This window comes from Pogona vitticeps, chromosome 3 (genome assembly GCF_051106095.1).
Source record: "Pogona vitticeps strain Pit_001003342236 chromosome 3, PviZW2.1, whole genome shotgun sequence".
In the NCBI taxonomy this organism is placed as follows: Eukaryota; Metazoa; Chordata; class Lepidosauria; order Squamata; family Agamidae; genus Pogona; species Pogona vitticeps.
Window position 1 is genome coordinate 122,870,419 of NC_135785.1, and position 15,644 is coordinate 122,886,062.

The 15,644-nt window shown below is 41.7% G+C and overlaps 1 protein-coding gene across 12 annotated transcripts in view; it reads left to right on the forward strand.

Moving 5' to 3' along the window:
* The window catches only part of ENOX1 (ecto-NOX disulfide-thiol exchanger 1), a 540,515-nt gene that overhangs the window by 399,465 nt on the left and 125,406 nt on the right, over positions 1–15,644 (forward strand). For 10 of the 12 annotated variants that reach the window (XM_078390695.1, XM_078390697.1, XM_020797018.3 and 7 more), the window contains one exon: positions 7,172–7,278. The exons of the other annotated variants lie outside the window; for them this stretch is intronic. In XM_078390695.1, the coding sequence (XP_078246821.1) occupies positions 7,172–7,278 (107 nt within the window). The remainder of the gene's footprint in view (positions 1–7,171; positions 7,279–15,644) is intronic. 12 annotated transcript variants of the gene reach the window in all.

A 15,644-nucleotide genomic window follows, 5' to 3' on the forward strand; every position in this document is an offset into this window, starting at 1 on the left:
TTGAGACTGGTAATAGAATTGTTGTTATTTTGTTGTTAAATGCCATCAAGTCAACTTAGACCTATGATAACACTATGAATGAATGGTCGCCAAAACGTCGTGTCCTCAAAACCTTGTTCAGCTCTTGTAAATAAAAGCCTGTGGCTTCCTTGGAGGAATCCATCCATCTCATATTTGATCTTCTTTTCCTGATGCCTTCCAACTTTTCCGGCATTATTGTCTTTTCCAAAGAATCTCACCTTCTCATGATGTTCCAAAAGTAGGTCAGCCTCAGTTTCATCATTTTTGCCTCCAGAGACATTTCAGGCTCCATTCGATCTAGTTTACTCACTTGTTTGTCTTTCTAGCGGTCTGGAATATCCACAAAGCTTTCCTCCAGCATCATATTTTAGATATATCAAGTGTTTTTCGGTCATGCTTCATCACTGTCCTAGCCTTCACAACCGTACATAGTTAACAGGAATACAAGAGTGTGGATTATCTTGGCCTTGGTCTCTCATGATACATCCTTACACTTGATGATCTTTTCTAATTCATTGCTGCCTTTCTGAGACTGCTATCTTCTGATTTTGGCCTTAATGTTCAACTGCAGTTCTGCTTCTTTCACTTTTACCAGAGGTCATTTAAATCATGGCTGCTTTCTGCCAGTAAGGTTGTGTCATCTGCATATCTTAAATTATTGATGTTTTTTCCACCAGTTTCCCTTCGTCCTTCATCTAAATCTAGGTGCTCAGAAGGTTAAAAAAATGCCTCTCTATAACATAAGCCAGTTTTCAACTTTTCTTAACATCACCATAGATGATAATAGGCAGCAATGCAACTCACAAGAGTACAAAACCTCTTGTATTTTATCATCTTCCTCTCATATATTACTATTAACTAAACATTTATGGTGATAGCAACATCATCTGTTTTTAGTAAAATATTTAAAATTAAAGGCTAAGCTAATTGTGACAGTAGTGCCAGGCAAATGGTTCCTGCTATAAAACCAGAGGTTAGTTTTGGATCCAAATGGCACACATGGAACAGTGGGCAACTTCCTAAATTCTGTCATTTTTCAGGGGAAGAAGGCCTGATTCCCTTGAACATTTATTTAACAGTCAACAATTCTGCAAAGGCTGCCAAAATCCTTTAAAAAAAAAATCTCTGGTTTATGAATGTGGAATGTTATGCTGCTGCATCCATTAGTCAGAACTCCAGGAAATGGTCTGACATTGTCTTGCAATATTGTGCCCATGTTGCCAGCAGAAAAAGAATGCCAAACTTTATGTGGCAAAGGCCAGCTGCATGTTGATGACACCGATGTCACCAGTCCAGGGTCCTGCCTTTTACTCAGTGTCATTCACATTTTGAATTGTGTTCACAGAAACAATATACTACAGTCATAAACCAGAGATTTATGAGACTGAAACAGTCTGCAGTCTCCATGTGATCGTCTAATCTGAAGCATAAAAGAGACAGTGAATCAAGCTGCAGCAAAGCGGAATCGCTTGGATTTGGCTTGCCAGTGTAGTTGCAGCCTGAGTTCGGTAAGGACTTCCTTCTGAGTAGGCTCACATAGAATTGCAACTTCAGTGATTTTGGTATTTATATATGTCCACCCAAGAAAAGAATGCTTCTGAATTCAGATGCTTCCAAAATACTTCTAGGTGCTGTGTCTGCAAATGATTCTGTCTCCCAGCATACTCATAATAATGCCTAACCAAGTTCAGTAACATTTATTCTGGTGGTAAGGCTGCAGTGCTAATGTACCCTCTTGGCCTGGAGTCAGCTCCATTCAGCTCAATGAGATTTAAATAGTTTCCTAAAGTACAGACAAGATATTTGGGCAACTGCTACAAAATTCCTCAATAAGCATGTGCAGCAAGAATTTAAAGATATTTCCTATGTAGTACAAGCAGTTTAAAAGCCATGTATCTTCTAAACAATAGATCAGTTTCAAATTAAAAAAAAAAACATGCGGGGGGAAGCATTTGGGGGCCTAGGGCTGAGCATGCCTGAGACACCTGTCTTGTATGTAATAAAACACAATGACACACCACTGGAAGGGAAGGGCACAACTTTATTAGTGACAGCAGCAGCATTGGGGGTAGATCTAGTGCATCAAGAGACCTGCCTGCCTGTAGATTCCATTACCATCCATCAGTGATTTGCTGAGGGTGAACTGGAGGGATGAAAGTCCATGGAGACCACATAGATTTACACCACTTTGTGGACCCTCTACCATCTGGTGACAGAGGCAGGCCCCTGGCCCCTGAGCTAGGCCAGTTCACGCCCTGCCCCCAGCTCCCCTTACTACTCTTAACACCACCTGGATCCACCCCAATGCCCCAAACCACCGAGGAACAATTCAGTTGTGCCAAAATGAATTTACAGAAATCAGTGGCCCATTTCAAGCTGTCTGTACTCTAATACCAATGAAACCAATACTTCAACAATAACAAATTTTATTCAATAAAACGAGAGGGGGAGGAAAGCAAGCAGCGGACTAACTAGGGGAGCTGGGTGCTCCAGCTTTATGCTGGAGAGGCAGACCGGAGTGAAAACTTGGTAGCGGTTTGTTAGGACTGCCCCTCTGACCAGTAATGGCTTGCAGTATGTTGTTGCCTAGTCACACCGTCTCTGCCTGCTTGTGCTTCTCTAATGTGGTTATACTACACTGTCTTCTTTTCATGTTGTTCTGAGAGCGGCTGTAGCTGAAGTGGCGGGTTTATGTTTATAAAACAGATAAATGATAAATCCTCCTCCCTGTCAGCAAACACGGCGTTCGAAAACGTCCGCGTAAGCCTGGACAGAGAGCAATCAGGAGTTTGCACATGCTAAAATGGGCTGAGTGAGTCCAAGCTCAGCTAGCCATGCTACAACACTCCATCTTACAAGTCTGCCCACATAAGAACACCCTTGTACTCTTAGATATTACTGTGAAAAGATCAAGTGGGCTTTGTAGTCCTTAGACTTAACTTACACCACTGGCAGGACTCCTTACGTATGCTAGGCTGAGGCAGCACTCTCAGATGACCCTAAGACAAGTATACTGTTCAGGAAACCAATTGAGTTTTATAATCATTATTTTATTTAAAAGAAAAAATAAGCATGTTACTAGGTATCAAAACCAAACTAAGTCAAAGCAAGTCAATAAGCATTGTGTTAGTTATTTACAACTCTGTAGTGAGGCAAAGAAAACATGAAAAATAGAAAAGTGTTCAAAAACCTTACAAAAATACAAAAAGCCATTAAAAAGAATAACAACAGTTCCAGTCCAGTATTTCATTAGTAAAAACAAAATAATCCAAGTAGGTTATAAAAAGGCTATAGTCCTCAGTGTTCATATAGAACAAAAATACTGTTACAAAAAGAAAAATCCAGTAAAAGTCCCATTGTCCTTAGAAACTTACAAGAGCATAGTCCATATGAAGTATTCCAAAAATAAGAGTTCATAGAGAAATAATCCATAGTCCTTAGGAAAAAGCCCATAGGTCCAAGGGTAATCCAGTATAGTATAAAGATCAGTCCAAGTAAAGGTTAGTCCCATGTGTCCCGAATGAATGAAGAGTCGGTCTTGAATGACAATGTCCATAGGCAAAAAGTTCCTTTTTCAAGAGTAACTGGCAAGGGCTTATCGCACCTTCCCACGATGTCATCCAATCAGAGTTCGTTACTAGGCAAACAGTCCTGTTGCACCACATGACTTCTTTCCCAAACCACACCAGATGTTATTTGGGTTACTGTGGTTTATCAAAGAGTCACAACAATTCCCATCTAATCACACCGAGTCCTTTTCTCAGGCTATCAGAATAACATTCTCTCTGCTCGCCTAGAAAACAACCTGTTAGCATAGCATAGATACTTTATACAAAGAAACAAGATGGAATCTCTCTTGCTCATTTCTCAGTTACAAAACCCATATTCCTTACAAGACTTGGTTTAATGCGTTCCAAATGGGCCAAATACTCACCGTTTAACGAAGCTTCGTAATGGCCGGCAGCCATTTTCGCGCCCTCGCCTCGCTTAACGAGGGTGCGAAAACGCTGCGGGCGGCCATTTTAGGCCATTTCCCGGCTTCCGGCGGCCATTTTGGCCGCCGAACAGCTGATCGGCGGGGGTCGTTTTGCGAAGATCGGTAAGCGAAACGCTTACTGGTCTTCGCAAAGCGAATTTTTCCCTATGGGAAAAACGTTGTGCGATCGCATTAGCGATCCAAAAAAACGGATCGCTATGCGATTTAATCGTTATACGGTGCGCTCGTTAAGCGAGGCACCACTGTAATCTTATACATATTTAACTCCAATGAGTTTGTAGTAGTCGTTTATATATATACCTTTAGAAGCAACTACTTTAGTGCAATCCCATAGAGGTTCAATAGAATTTACTCCTGGATAAGTGCATGCAATACTGCAGACTGAATGATGCCAAGTTATCCACCACCCATCTCTCCCATTTTTGAAGACAAGCATAGTAATAGCTATCTGTATTTGGTAATTAAAATGCAATGGTATTTTGTGATTTTTCTACTTTCATGTGTGAAAATCTTTCTGAGTGATCAGATAAGGATTTATAATTAATGCTAACACCTGTAGAAAGAACTCTCAACCATTTTCATATTCAAACACTTCAGAGTTCAAGAGTTTCAGCAAAAGAATCCTAATATTCCCACTTAAGATACTTTTAGATACTTTATCTAAAAATGATAAAGTATCCATTTCCTTGCATCTTCAGGAATATTTTCTATTTAAACCTCCTGTCACTAATTAATTATATACAGATTGTCTGTTACATTCAGTGCTCTTTTTACTTGTGATAGGTACAACAGAATAAGATTAGAATCTAAGTATCACTATTAATAAAATAGATTCCTTAATGATACCCCTTCCACATTTTCCTATGCTTCTTCTAATTACTGTAATTTAATATGATTATTAATCACAAACCAGTCCCTTAAATATATGCAGACTGATAACCCTTTAGCCATGAAATTCCAAGTACGAAACACCGAAAAACATTATCATTGGTTTTAAATATTTATACCCCATCTTTCAACTGGGTTGCTGTGATGCCAGAATGTTAAAACAGAACCCAGAAAAGGTACCTGGCACCTCTAGACATTGACAGAAACCAAAATCATCCTCCCTATAACCTCTCAATCTCAGGGCAACCTTAGAGCCAAGTTTAGTCTGCTCATTATGACGCTGTTCTTTTTAGGTGGGAAGAGAAGGGTGCAACTTCCCAGTGTGTCTCGCACCTGAAGCTGGTGGCAAAAGATGGGGTGTCCTATCCTCCCTTCTGCCATCCCAGGACAATTCAGGGTTTTAGCTGTGATTGTTCCAGCTGTTGGTAGATGTTCATCCCAATCCTAGTCGTGCTGATTCAGAAATAAACGTCACCAGTTTAAATAGACCTGTTCTTATATAAGTGTGCACAGAACTATATCCATAATTTGGTTGCCTGAGGAGCACAGTAATGTTCTTCAGTCTGAAACCACTGTCCTTGGCTTCAGTACATTAAGGTAAGAGGAGCACCAAGATCAGCAGTCTTAGTGAAGCCCTCGGGTTTACCAAAGTGCAGTTAGGTGGGAGTGTGAGGGAAAGAAGTGGGGAAGGCAGAAACATGGTTTTTCATGTCTGTCACACAGGTTTATGCTATTTGATGTCGGAAGGCCAGGCACTCGGTCTCATGAGCAGACTTTCAAAAGTGATTGTGTGGAATCCTGGTTGGGCATGACACAAGATGAAGGGGTTGGAGTGTAGGAATTGTCCAACAGAAGAAGGAGGCCTTAAAAGGGATGGATCAAGTTGAATGACAGTTTGTCCAGCCATGTCTTCAAAATATTTCATTCCTAGTCTAGAATGTACAGTTTAAAGCTGTACAGTTTTTAAAAACTTACCTTGGTTGGTAATTAGAAATGTGATAAAGTAGATTATGTCCTTCCATTTTGTTTAATGATGGGGGATATACAGGTGCTACTATTGTTGTTGAATAAAAATAATGCATATTAGTGTGATGAAGGAAGAATGAATTTGTAGGGTTAACAAGTTCAAACTCTTTTTTTCCCCAGATACAAGATAATTCCTAAGCCTAAATAAAAGTGCAAACATTTTGTCATGTAGTGAATATAAACAGTTGGTTCCTCTGGTGTGTCTGTAAATGGCAGCACTTCAGGATGTGATTTGTATGTGGTATGGTTGCATATAAGGCCTTTGTGACACTTCATTTAGCAGGCAAAAAATATAATCCTTCAGTTCAAAATTAAAATTTAAAAAATGAAAGGAACATGTGAATGCTAATTTGATCTGAGAGGTGTTGGTTTGTGGTACCTTTTTGTGTTTCACTATTCCCATATCCCCAGTGCCTGTCTTGTTCCACTATTCCCATGTTTCTTCCAAGAATTAGCAACAAACACCTTTAACTTTCAGTGTGCCAGCAGAATATTAAATACAGTGAATGCATCTGTAGTTTTCCAATTTTCTTGTGTAGAATTAATTTGATACCGGTTTCAAACAAGACACTGACTGATGTGGGACATGACATGAGAAGCGATCCATTGAGTCAGATGTGGGGAACCTGTGGCCTCTTGAGTGTTACTGAATTACAACTCACATCATGTGCCATCATTGACTTTGCTAGCTAGCATTGATGATGGTTGAATCAAGGGATGCATGGAGGTCCATATGTCCCCACTTCTTGCTTTAAATGGACAGTTATCTAAATGTCAGAAAGTATCTTGTTGGTCTGGCATCTGCTCAAAAGTAAATTCTATCAAGTTCATTGAGGCTTGTTCACAGGTAAATGGGTATGGGATTGCAGCCTCAGAGTATAGTCCCTAAGTTGGGTGCTGCTCAACCTTATCTTCCATGGCTCCTCTCCCAAAGTCTCAGGTACACAAATTGGTAACTACAAGCATAGAATAATTTGGTGTACCTAGAAACACTGCATGCAGATCTGTTAGTAAGTGATGTAGAATGTGTATAGACTAAAGTTATGGAGACAGACTTGAGGGGAGACATCTCCAACAATTCTAAAATGTAAGTACAAAAAGACACAAGATTGGAAGGATATTGATGATGTTGTTTCAGCACTAACATCATCCATAGACTCCTAGTGTCTTTGTTTTGCTTCTTCTCTAGCGATCACAACATAAATTGCTTGTCTTGTTTGACTTCCTTGTTCACTAAAGTTGAGCAGATTGTGGCCGTTTTCAACGCCTCCACCAGACAAAAAGCCTGGGACCATTTCTCGAAAGCTCAGCGCAAGAACATAGACATTTGGCGAAAGCACTCTGAGGTTGGTGAATTTATTATCTTTTATCCATCATGTCACAGCCTGAACAAAGAGGGGGGGAAGCAAGTGTATCTGTTTTTGGTTGTGGTCTTTTAGCATTATTTTATTGCTCTCATTCTAGAACTTAGAAATAATTAATAATTGTTTATACCACTTTTCTGAAAATATTAATAAAATAAATTGAGAGAAACTTGCCCCCACAAGAAGCTTTGCATATTATTTGTACTAAAATACTGACTTGAAAGGATTAGGAAAGGTAATTTAAAATGAATAGTTTTACCCTGCCCTTTATTTATGCTGAAATTAATTTGTTTCATGACAATTGAAAAGTGGCAAGAGAAAACAGATTGGCTTATTCTGTTACTAATCTCCCATAATGAATGGTTTTATAGTTAAAAAGAAATCTACATTTCTTTTCATAATAATTGTGAAAATATTGCAAGGCCTCTTTACAGCACTGACCTTTTGACAAAATACAAAATTGTGCTAACGGCCACAATCCAAAAGAGGTGTTTTAGATGCACATATAGTTTAATGCACTGCCTCGTCATTCTAAATCTTTTCCTTTAAGCAACAGCCCGATAGAGATGGGGAATCACTATGCAGGTGGATAAATGGATAGATATATGCATTTGGGAAACTTGGGGACCAAGAACATTTGCTAGCATCAAGCTGACATGGGGAACCTGTTTCCTGACAAAGCAGGTGCACCTTTCAAAATTTGTTTTAATGATCTCACTGATTTGGGAGAATTTCACCCATTCCTCTGTTGTTCTTATGTGCCTTCAAGTCAGAACCAGCTTTTGACCCTAACAGGGCTTTCAAGGTAAGTGAGGTATTTAAGGAGTGGTTTTGCCAATTCTACACTCCCCAGTGAGTTTCCATGGCTGAGTGGGGATTTGAAGCCAGGCCTCCTGCATCCCAGTCCATTACTCTATTCACTGTCTACTCTATCCACACTGGGTATCCCGCTCCTCTACTCAGAGGATAGAGTCGCTTTCTTTGGTCTGCTTGAATTTGCCTTGTTCCTTTATTCCAGTTACTCAGCACTGCTGTCTATACCCTTCCCTCCTTGGAAAAAAAACCATCCCATAGCTATTCATAATCATGGCACATGCACCTACCTGCTCACCTGCCTAGGGCTGAGAAGGCTGGAAAAAGGCAGTGGATAAATCCTGTTGGAGCAAAAGAGTTGTTGTAGAAGTAGCCAGATTTAGGAGGTAGAGACAGAAGGGAAATAAAGGGAAGGATCTGTTGCTGTTTGGGTCATTTGGATCTTGTCCATTGTACATGCATGGTGAGAAGTTGACAGTAGGAGAAAATATAAGAGTTTATCATTTGGAGAAGAGAGAGATTAAAAAATTGATTCCTACATGCTTAACCTTTTGACCATGCCATGCATATAGGACTTGATTCAGTTTTGTAGTTGTGTGCTTTGCATGTAGGGTATTTCTTGCTTTTTGGTTGTAGCCTGGATTGTGTTGTGGGTTGTGAGAGCTTGACATCATAAATGGATGGTGTTGTTTGGGAGCAAGGAAATGGTAAGCATATGCAACACCTGCACAGTATAAAAGAATGAAGCATTTTTTGTAGTCTTCAGCACTGGATGCATGCAGTCTGTCCTAGGTATGGAGTTTAAACCTGCTCTCACAGCATCTTCACTGGGCCCTTACCAGGGTCCAGAATTGCAAGGGATTGCAACTGAAAACACCTAGTCAACTCTGTTTAGGTGCAAGAGCCTCCTGGGCACTGGGCATTTTTAGCCTCAGGGCCCCTGTAATATAGAATAAATTGCTTCTGAAATTGGGCTTGGCGCAGAGCATGTCTGCTATGGGAAGGGAACCGGAAGTGCCAAACTAAAATTATACATTGTATAACAATTACTCTAAAATGTCCTTTTCCTTCCGAAAGCAAGAGCCACTGAAACCAGCAAAATTTAGACAGGACCAACATTTGGCTTAATTTCAACAGCAGTAAGGAAACAACCTAGCAAAATACCTGAGAACTGTGAGCATAATGAACACAATTGAGTTGGATGGAAGTCACGTTTCCTTTGAAAACGTGGCTTGTTTTCTTGAAATATGGGACTACATATATGCTTCACCTCCCTATGAATGTTTATTTTGTTAAGTAAGAAAGTGGGACTATTGTGAGCTTTGGGGTGCTTCCAGATGAAAAGCTTTAATTGTGCAGTTGTCCTGCCTCAACCATGGAGGTCCAGGCACTGTCCTCCTTAGTTTGAAGCTATCCAATGCTTTAGGGTTATTCCTTATATCTTTCTTCTTCTAAAGAAAGTCCTTTAAGGAAAAAGAATTGCTAAACAAGTGCCTTTCAGCAGTGAGTGCTAGAATTCCTCCCTCTGGAAGCACATATGCGCCACACTTGGTTTGGTTGTCCTGCTCATGCTTTGAATTTAGCATTCAATGCTATGAGAACTTTTTTTTACCCCCCTGAAGTAACTACAACAGTTTTTGTGTGTGTGTGGTTTTTTCTTTCCTTTAAAAAAGAGAAGTTTACCTCCGTTCACTTAGCATTCTCTTAGTTCAGCATGTCAGTTGTTAACATCACAATCTTTCTAATGTTCCCTTACCTGACAACCAAAAACACATTTAGAAGGTAAGATGTATTTATTTAATTATTTTATAGTATACCTGTAAAGGAGCACTGCATGCCTGCAGTTTGAAAAAGAAGAAAGTTGTGCTTTGATCTAATCCATTTTACATAACATTTTAAGTGCCCGTTAACAAATGCTAAATTGAAGAACAGGGAGAGTGGATGTATCGTGTACATGAATACAAAATGAATCCTTTGTTATCACTGCTGTTATGGTGCATACAAAATAATATCAGAATGATTGGACCATTTGTATATAATGTTAGTAAGTGCAGTAACTTATGGCTTATTTACACAGAGTCCACCTGAGTGTCACTAAAGGCAAAAGATTTTGTTGATCTAGTTCTTGTTTTCCTAATGTGCTACAGATGCACAAACTTTGAAGTTTCTGTGTTTTTGGTAATATCTACACTGAAGATATTCAAGAGGGAACTAATTTGTTAGCATTTGAATTTTTAATGTAGGCAAATGCACTGAAAAACCTTTCCATTAATGCAAATCTACAAAACATCTTTGCTTAGTTAACAGTTATTATTCTCTGCCCTCTGTTGTTAAGCTTTTTCAAAGCAATAAACCAGAGTCATTACCAGATTTTATCCAAGCCATTGGTTTATCCTTAAAAAGAAAAAAGATTGTACTTTGTGTATGATGTGTATGTTTTGGAAATGTTCTTTTATAGTCCCTCCCCATCTTAAGAGCTGCTCTGACAGGAGAAGGTAGTCTACCCACCGACCATGAACCAAAAACTGAACCAAGAATTGGTTTAGTTTTCCAGTTGGTCCATGGCAGTTTGTGGTGCATGGCTCACCCCAAACCATCATGAACCACCATTTTTCAGGTTCCTCCCCATCTTAAGAGCTGCTCTGAACAGTTCCCCAACATTACAGGTTACAGAAGACATTGGAGGTGAGGAAAGTGGGGAGGGTGCTACTCCTGTCCTCTGAAGATACAACAGAGAGTGGCCGGCCACAGAGACTGGCGAAACGTTAGGAAGAACAACCTTCAGAACACGGCCAAAGAGCCTGAAAAAACCACAACAACCATTAGATCCTGGCCGTGAAAGCCTTTGCAAATACAAATATTACCTTGTTACCTCACTGAGCTTAACTGATTAACTAGCTTCATCACTGACTGACTGGTTACATAGCTGACAGGGAAAAAAAGCTGCCCCATAGTGCTTCAAGCACTGCCCCAGGGAGCTGGGTACTCATTTTAGTGCCCTCATAAGGAAAGAAAGTTGAGTCAGCCTTGAGCTAGCTACCTGGGACTGAACCCCAGGTCGTGAACACAGTTTTGGCTGAAGTACAGCAGTTTAACCACTGTGCCACAAGGCACCTAGAACACTTCACTCTAACTCTCCACTTCTGGCAAACTCCATAACTAATACTAACAGAACCTTCACCAGAAAAATGGGTGGGTGGTTTGGGACTCTAAGGTAGAGAGGAAACAATTTGCTGATACAAAGTTGACTGGCATTCACCTCAGTCCAGAAAAGCTCCCTCCTGGCCAAAACCTTTTAAAGACATCATATGTACGTTGCAATAGATCCAACACTAGAGATGAGCATGAACTGAATTATGAACCAGAAAAATGGATGACTTGCACTGGTTCATGGTTCAGTTTGTGACCCAGTTCAGAGATCCTGTTTTCCCAAAGCTAAATGAAGAACCAAACTTTTTTCCCCTCAGTGTTTTATTTTGCTTTGGATGCCCACCTATCCTCTTCCCACTGTTCCTGTTGCCTTCCCCCCCCCCCCCGGTCCTGCCACTGCTCTCATTGCCAGAAACAATGGGCCACCTTCCCTTTCAGAAGCTGGACCTGCTGCTTCTGCACATCCACCCGTAGCCCAGATGATCAAGGTGGTCAGTAGGGGGTGGGGTGCCTGCGTGGAAGCAGCATCCAGGGTCCTGGAAGGGAAGATGGCTGCTGTTTTATGTACATGCGCTCACCTCCCAGCTGATCAGGGTGCTTGGTTGTGCTGCAGTACCTGGGCTCCTTGTCATTGCACAGCCATGTAACCACCATTGCCACCATGTGGGGGCAGTGGGGCAGTGGTGGGGTGGCGGCGGCGGAGTGGCATGACAGGAGAAGGTAGTCTACCCACCGACCATGAACCAAAAACTGAACCAAGAATTGGTTTAGTTTTCCAGTTGGTCCATGGCAGTTTGTGGTGCATGGCTCACCCCAGACCATCATGAACCACCATTTTTCAGCTTCGTGTTGAGCTCGGGCCCACACCTCAACATCATATGAAGCTGCCCTCCTTTAGATCCACCTTGTTATATAAGTCCGTAAATCAGTCTTGTGGAGTAGGCTTGGTCAAGGTGTCCACCATTACCTCTGTTGTGGAATAGTAGAGTAACCCAATGATGTCTTTTTCAGTCAGGCCTTATACCAAGTGGTATCTCACACCGATGTATTTGGTGTGTGTGTTCATCCTCTTGCACTGTGACAGTCTGATGCAACTCTGGTTGTCCTCCATTAACTGGATTGGCTTCTCTTGCTGGATCCAAAAGTCATTCAATAGCTTCTCCAGCCATAGGAGTTCTAAGCATGCCTTAGCTGCAGCAATGAATTCTGACTCTATAGAAGACAAAGCTATAAGATCTTGTTTACGGCTAGCCTACAAAAATAGTACCATTTCCAAACATGAAATGGAAACTACTGGTTGACTTATGATCAGCATTATCCTATGCCCAACCTGTATCAGTGTTCCTTACAAGTTTTGTGTTCTCACAGGCTGGCAGTTGTAACAGAAAATCTACAATTCCCTTCAAATACCTAGCTACCCTTTCTTCTTCATGGTCTTTGTGAATGCACACAAATGGGTTTCTTCTGCTCCTGCGCAGAGGCTCTCAGAACCTTCTAGAGCAGTGGTGTCCAACCTTGGCCCTCCAGATGTTCTTGGACTTCAACTTCCAGAAATCCTGGCCAGCAGAGGTGGTGGTGAAGCCTTCTGGGAGCTGTAGTCTAAGAACATCTGGAGGGCCAAGGTTGGGGACCACTGTTCTAGAGCTTTTGCATATGTTTGCCAGGACCTATCCCCTTGGTGTGCATGCTCTGCTCATGCTATAGAGGACCTCAGCTCCCTTTTTGCTGCCACTGTAGTCACATCTCGGCAACAGAGATCCATTTGCCTTTTTAAAAGGAGATGAAAATAAATACTTCATCCTCTGGACTTTCCACTTTTGGACACCACATGCACACAGTGCTGACCTGCAGTCCATGCCAACAACTCTCTTACTGACCCCGAGACTGGCACAGCCTAAGATAAAATCTATGTCGGCCTCTAAATTAAACTCCTTGACATCGACATTGACATAAAAGTTGAGCTCGAACACTCCTATTTTCAATGCAAGTCACCCATCTGACACCTCCAAAAAAGAGAAGTCCTTGACATCTTTAGTCATAAGAGTAAGTGTCCTTTAAGTTGACAGCCTTTGGACAAGACCAACCTGATCATGGAAAAGCACAAGCAGGACACATTCTGCTAAGGATGTTCCTCTCCCCTTCTCTGGAACCATCCCCTCAATACAGTCAGTCACCTGACTGGGGAAATACCTTAGCTAAGGTCATTGCAGTACTGCAGTCAGTGCATGTCAGTCCCAGGTCTCCAAGATGCTCAATATCTGGCCATAATTTGGACTTGTACTCAGCTGCTTCTGAACTACTTCCACCTCATAAGCAGTCTTGTGAGACTCACCATAATTTTGAACAGCCTCCACATGATATGGATGCACAACAGGCCCATGCTCGACTCCAGATGCCCATGGTTCCAGATCCTCGGTATCAACACTGGTATACCAAATGAGTCCACCTCTACAAGCAGCCAACATATTATGAGCCTGAGGAGTATTACAGATGCAAGCCTTTATGTCCTCGATACTGCCCAGAGCCTCGGCACCACCAATATGCCCATTACTGTCACGTTGACTCTTCATCACCATCACCACTGTAGTACTGGATTCAACCAGCGGCTCCTCAAGACCTATCTTCAGAGAGTAACTGGCACTTAATCCCACCAGCATCAACACTGACCTGAGACCATCATCTAAATGATCTCGTCACTCAGAATGGGACATCTTCCAAGTCCCATCGATGCCGAAATGGCCCCACTGCAGTACACTGATGTTGACATGGGTTGCCGAGCCTGATGCTAGTCTGGCTCAGGTTCATTCTTCATCCCTACAGGTCACTATGATCAACGGGACCTCCACTGGGACCACTCAACATTGTGCCACTCACATGCTTCAACACACAGCTAGCCATCCCATACAGTAGCCAACCCTGCATATGCTTGACAGGGCTAAATGTAGACACTCTCCCTTATCCCCTGAAGAGGCCTACCTGCAAGCCCTGAGCATCGAGATGGAGGAGTTCACTTCCTTCTCTGGAGGAAACCTATCCCCCTCAAGGCTTAGCTCATTCTGGCTCTGACACCAATGCCTCTGACCCAAAGATGATACTCCTCCTAACATCTCTACGCCCAACTCAAGTGCCACAGATACCCATTCTCCATCCACTTTGGAGGACTTCATGTCCTACTCACAATTAGTACTGCACATAGCCAAAGTCATGGAACTTGCTGTCAACCAACTGCCACCTGAAGAGTCTGATAAGGTCTATGAAGATATTAATCACAACCAAGTAGCCCCGCTACATGTTGGCTTTATTCCTTCCCTTCTCAAGCATATCAAGGAATCGTGGGGAAAACCCTCTTCCGCCCCACAGCAGAGAACCTTTATATGGTTACACTGCACAGCAGGGTGACTGGTTCACGGTCATAGATCTGCGGGATGCCTATTTTCATATAATTATCTGTCTGGACCATTGCAAATACCTCAGATTTGCTCTCCATGATGTTACATACTGTATGAGTTCAAGGCCCTTCCTTTCAACCTATCCACCTCCCTAAGAGTCTTTACAAAATGCTTCACACTACTAGTAGTCTGAAATAAAGCGGATGCTGCATTCAGTTGAGCAGTTCTGGCCTCTGTTTTACTGTGAACAACCCATTGTCTGATAAGTCAGCTTGCTAATAGCCTATTTGTGTGCCTTCACAGAGACCACAAAGAAGAAAGAGAAGTTACTTACCTGTAACTCTGGTTTCTCAAGTGATCATATGTGAATTCACACTTACTGCCCATCTTCCCCTCTGTCCGTCACATACAGTATGTCTTATGCTTATTTGACAGCGGTAGGTTATTAATGGGAACTGAGGGCACTCTGTTGCATGAACGGAGCATGCACGTTGAGAGGGGAGATCCTGGTGAACATGTGCAAAAGCTCTAGAAGGTTCCAAGAGCTTCTGTGCAGGTGCAGAAAAAAACATTTGTGTGAATTCACAGATGAAGAAGAATTCACTCGAAGAACCAGAGTTACAGGTAAGTAACCTCTCTTTTTACTGCTGTCCAGTCACCCTGCTGGTAAGGTATAAAGGTTTACCTACAGCTGTCCTATACTGATTGTTTTTTGGTCAGGGTTCATTTTCTTCCTTGCATTTAGGTAAGTCTGTCTGTATAGGTATTGTTACACTATGGGCATGTTGAGACCTAATGTTTCTAGAAGTTCAACTATTTTCTGTTTCTGATTAAGTAAATATGATCTGCCTTCCTGTCAATCTTAATGCTTAAATAATGTGCAGCATCTCTGTATTCCTGTTTTCTCCGAGTAGCTAGAGGCAAGTAGTTTACATACGGAAGAATACAAGTTAAATGTCATTTTTCTTCTTCTAGTAAACAAATACTGATTTGCAT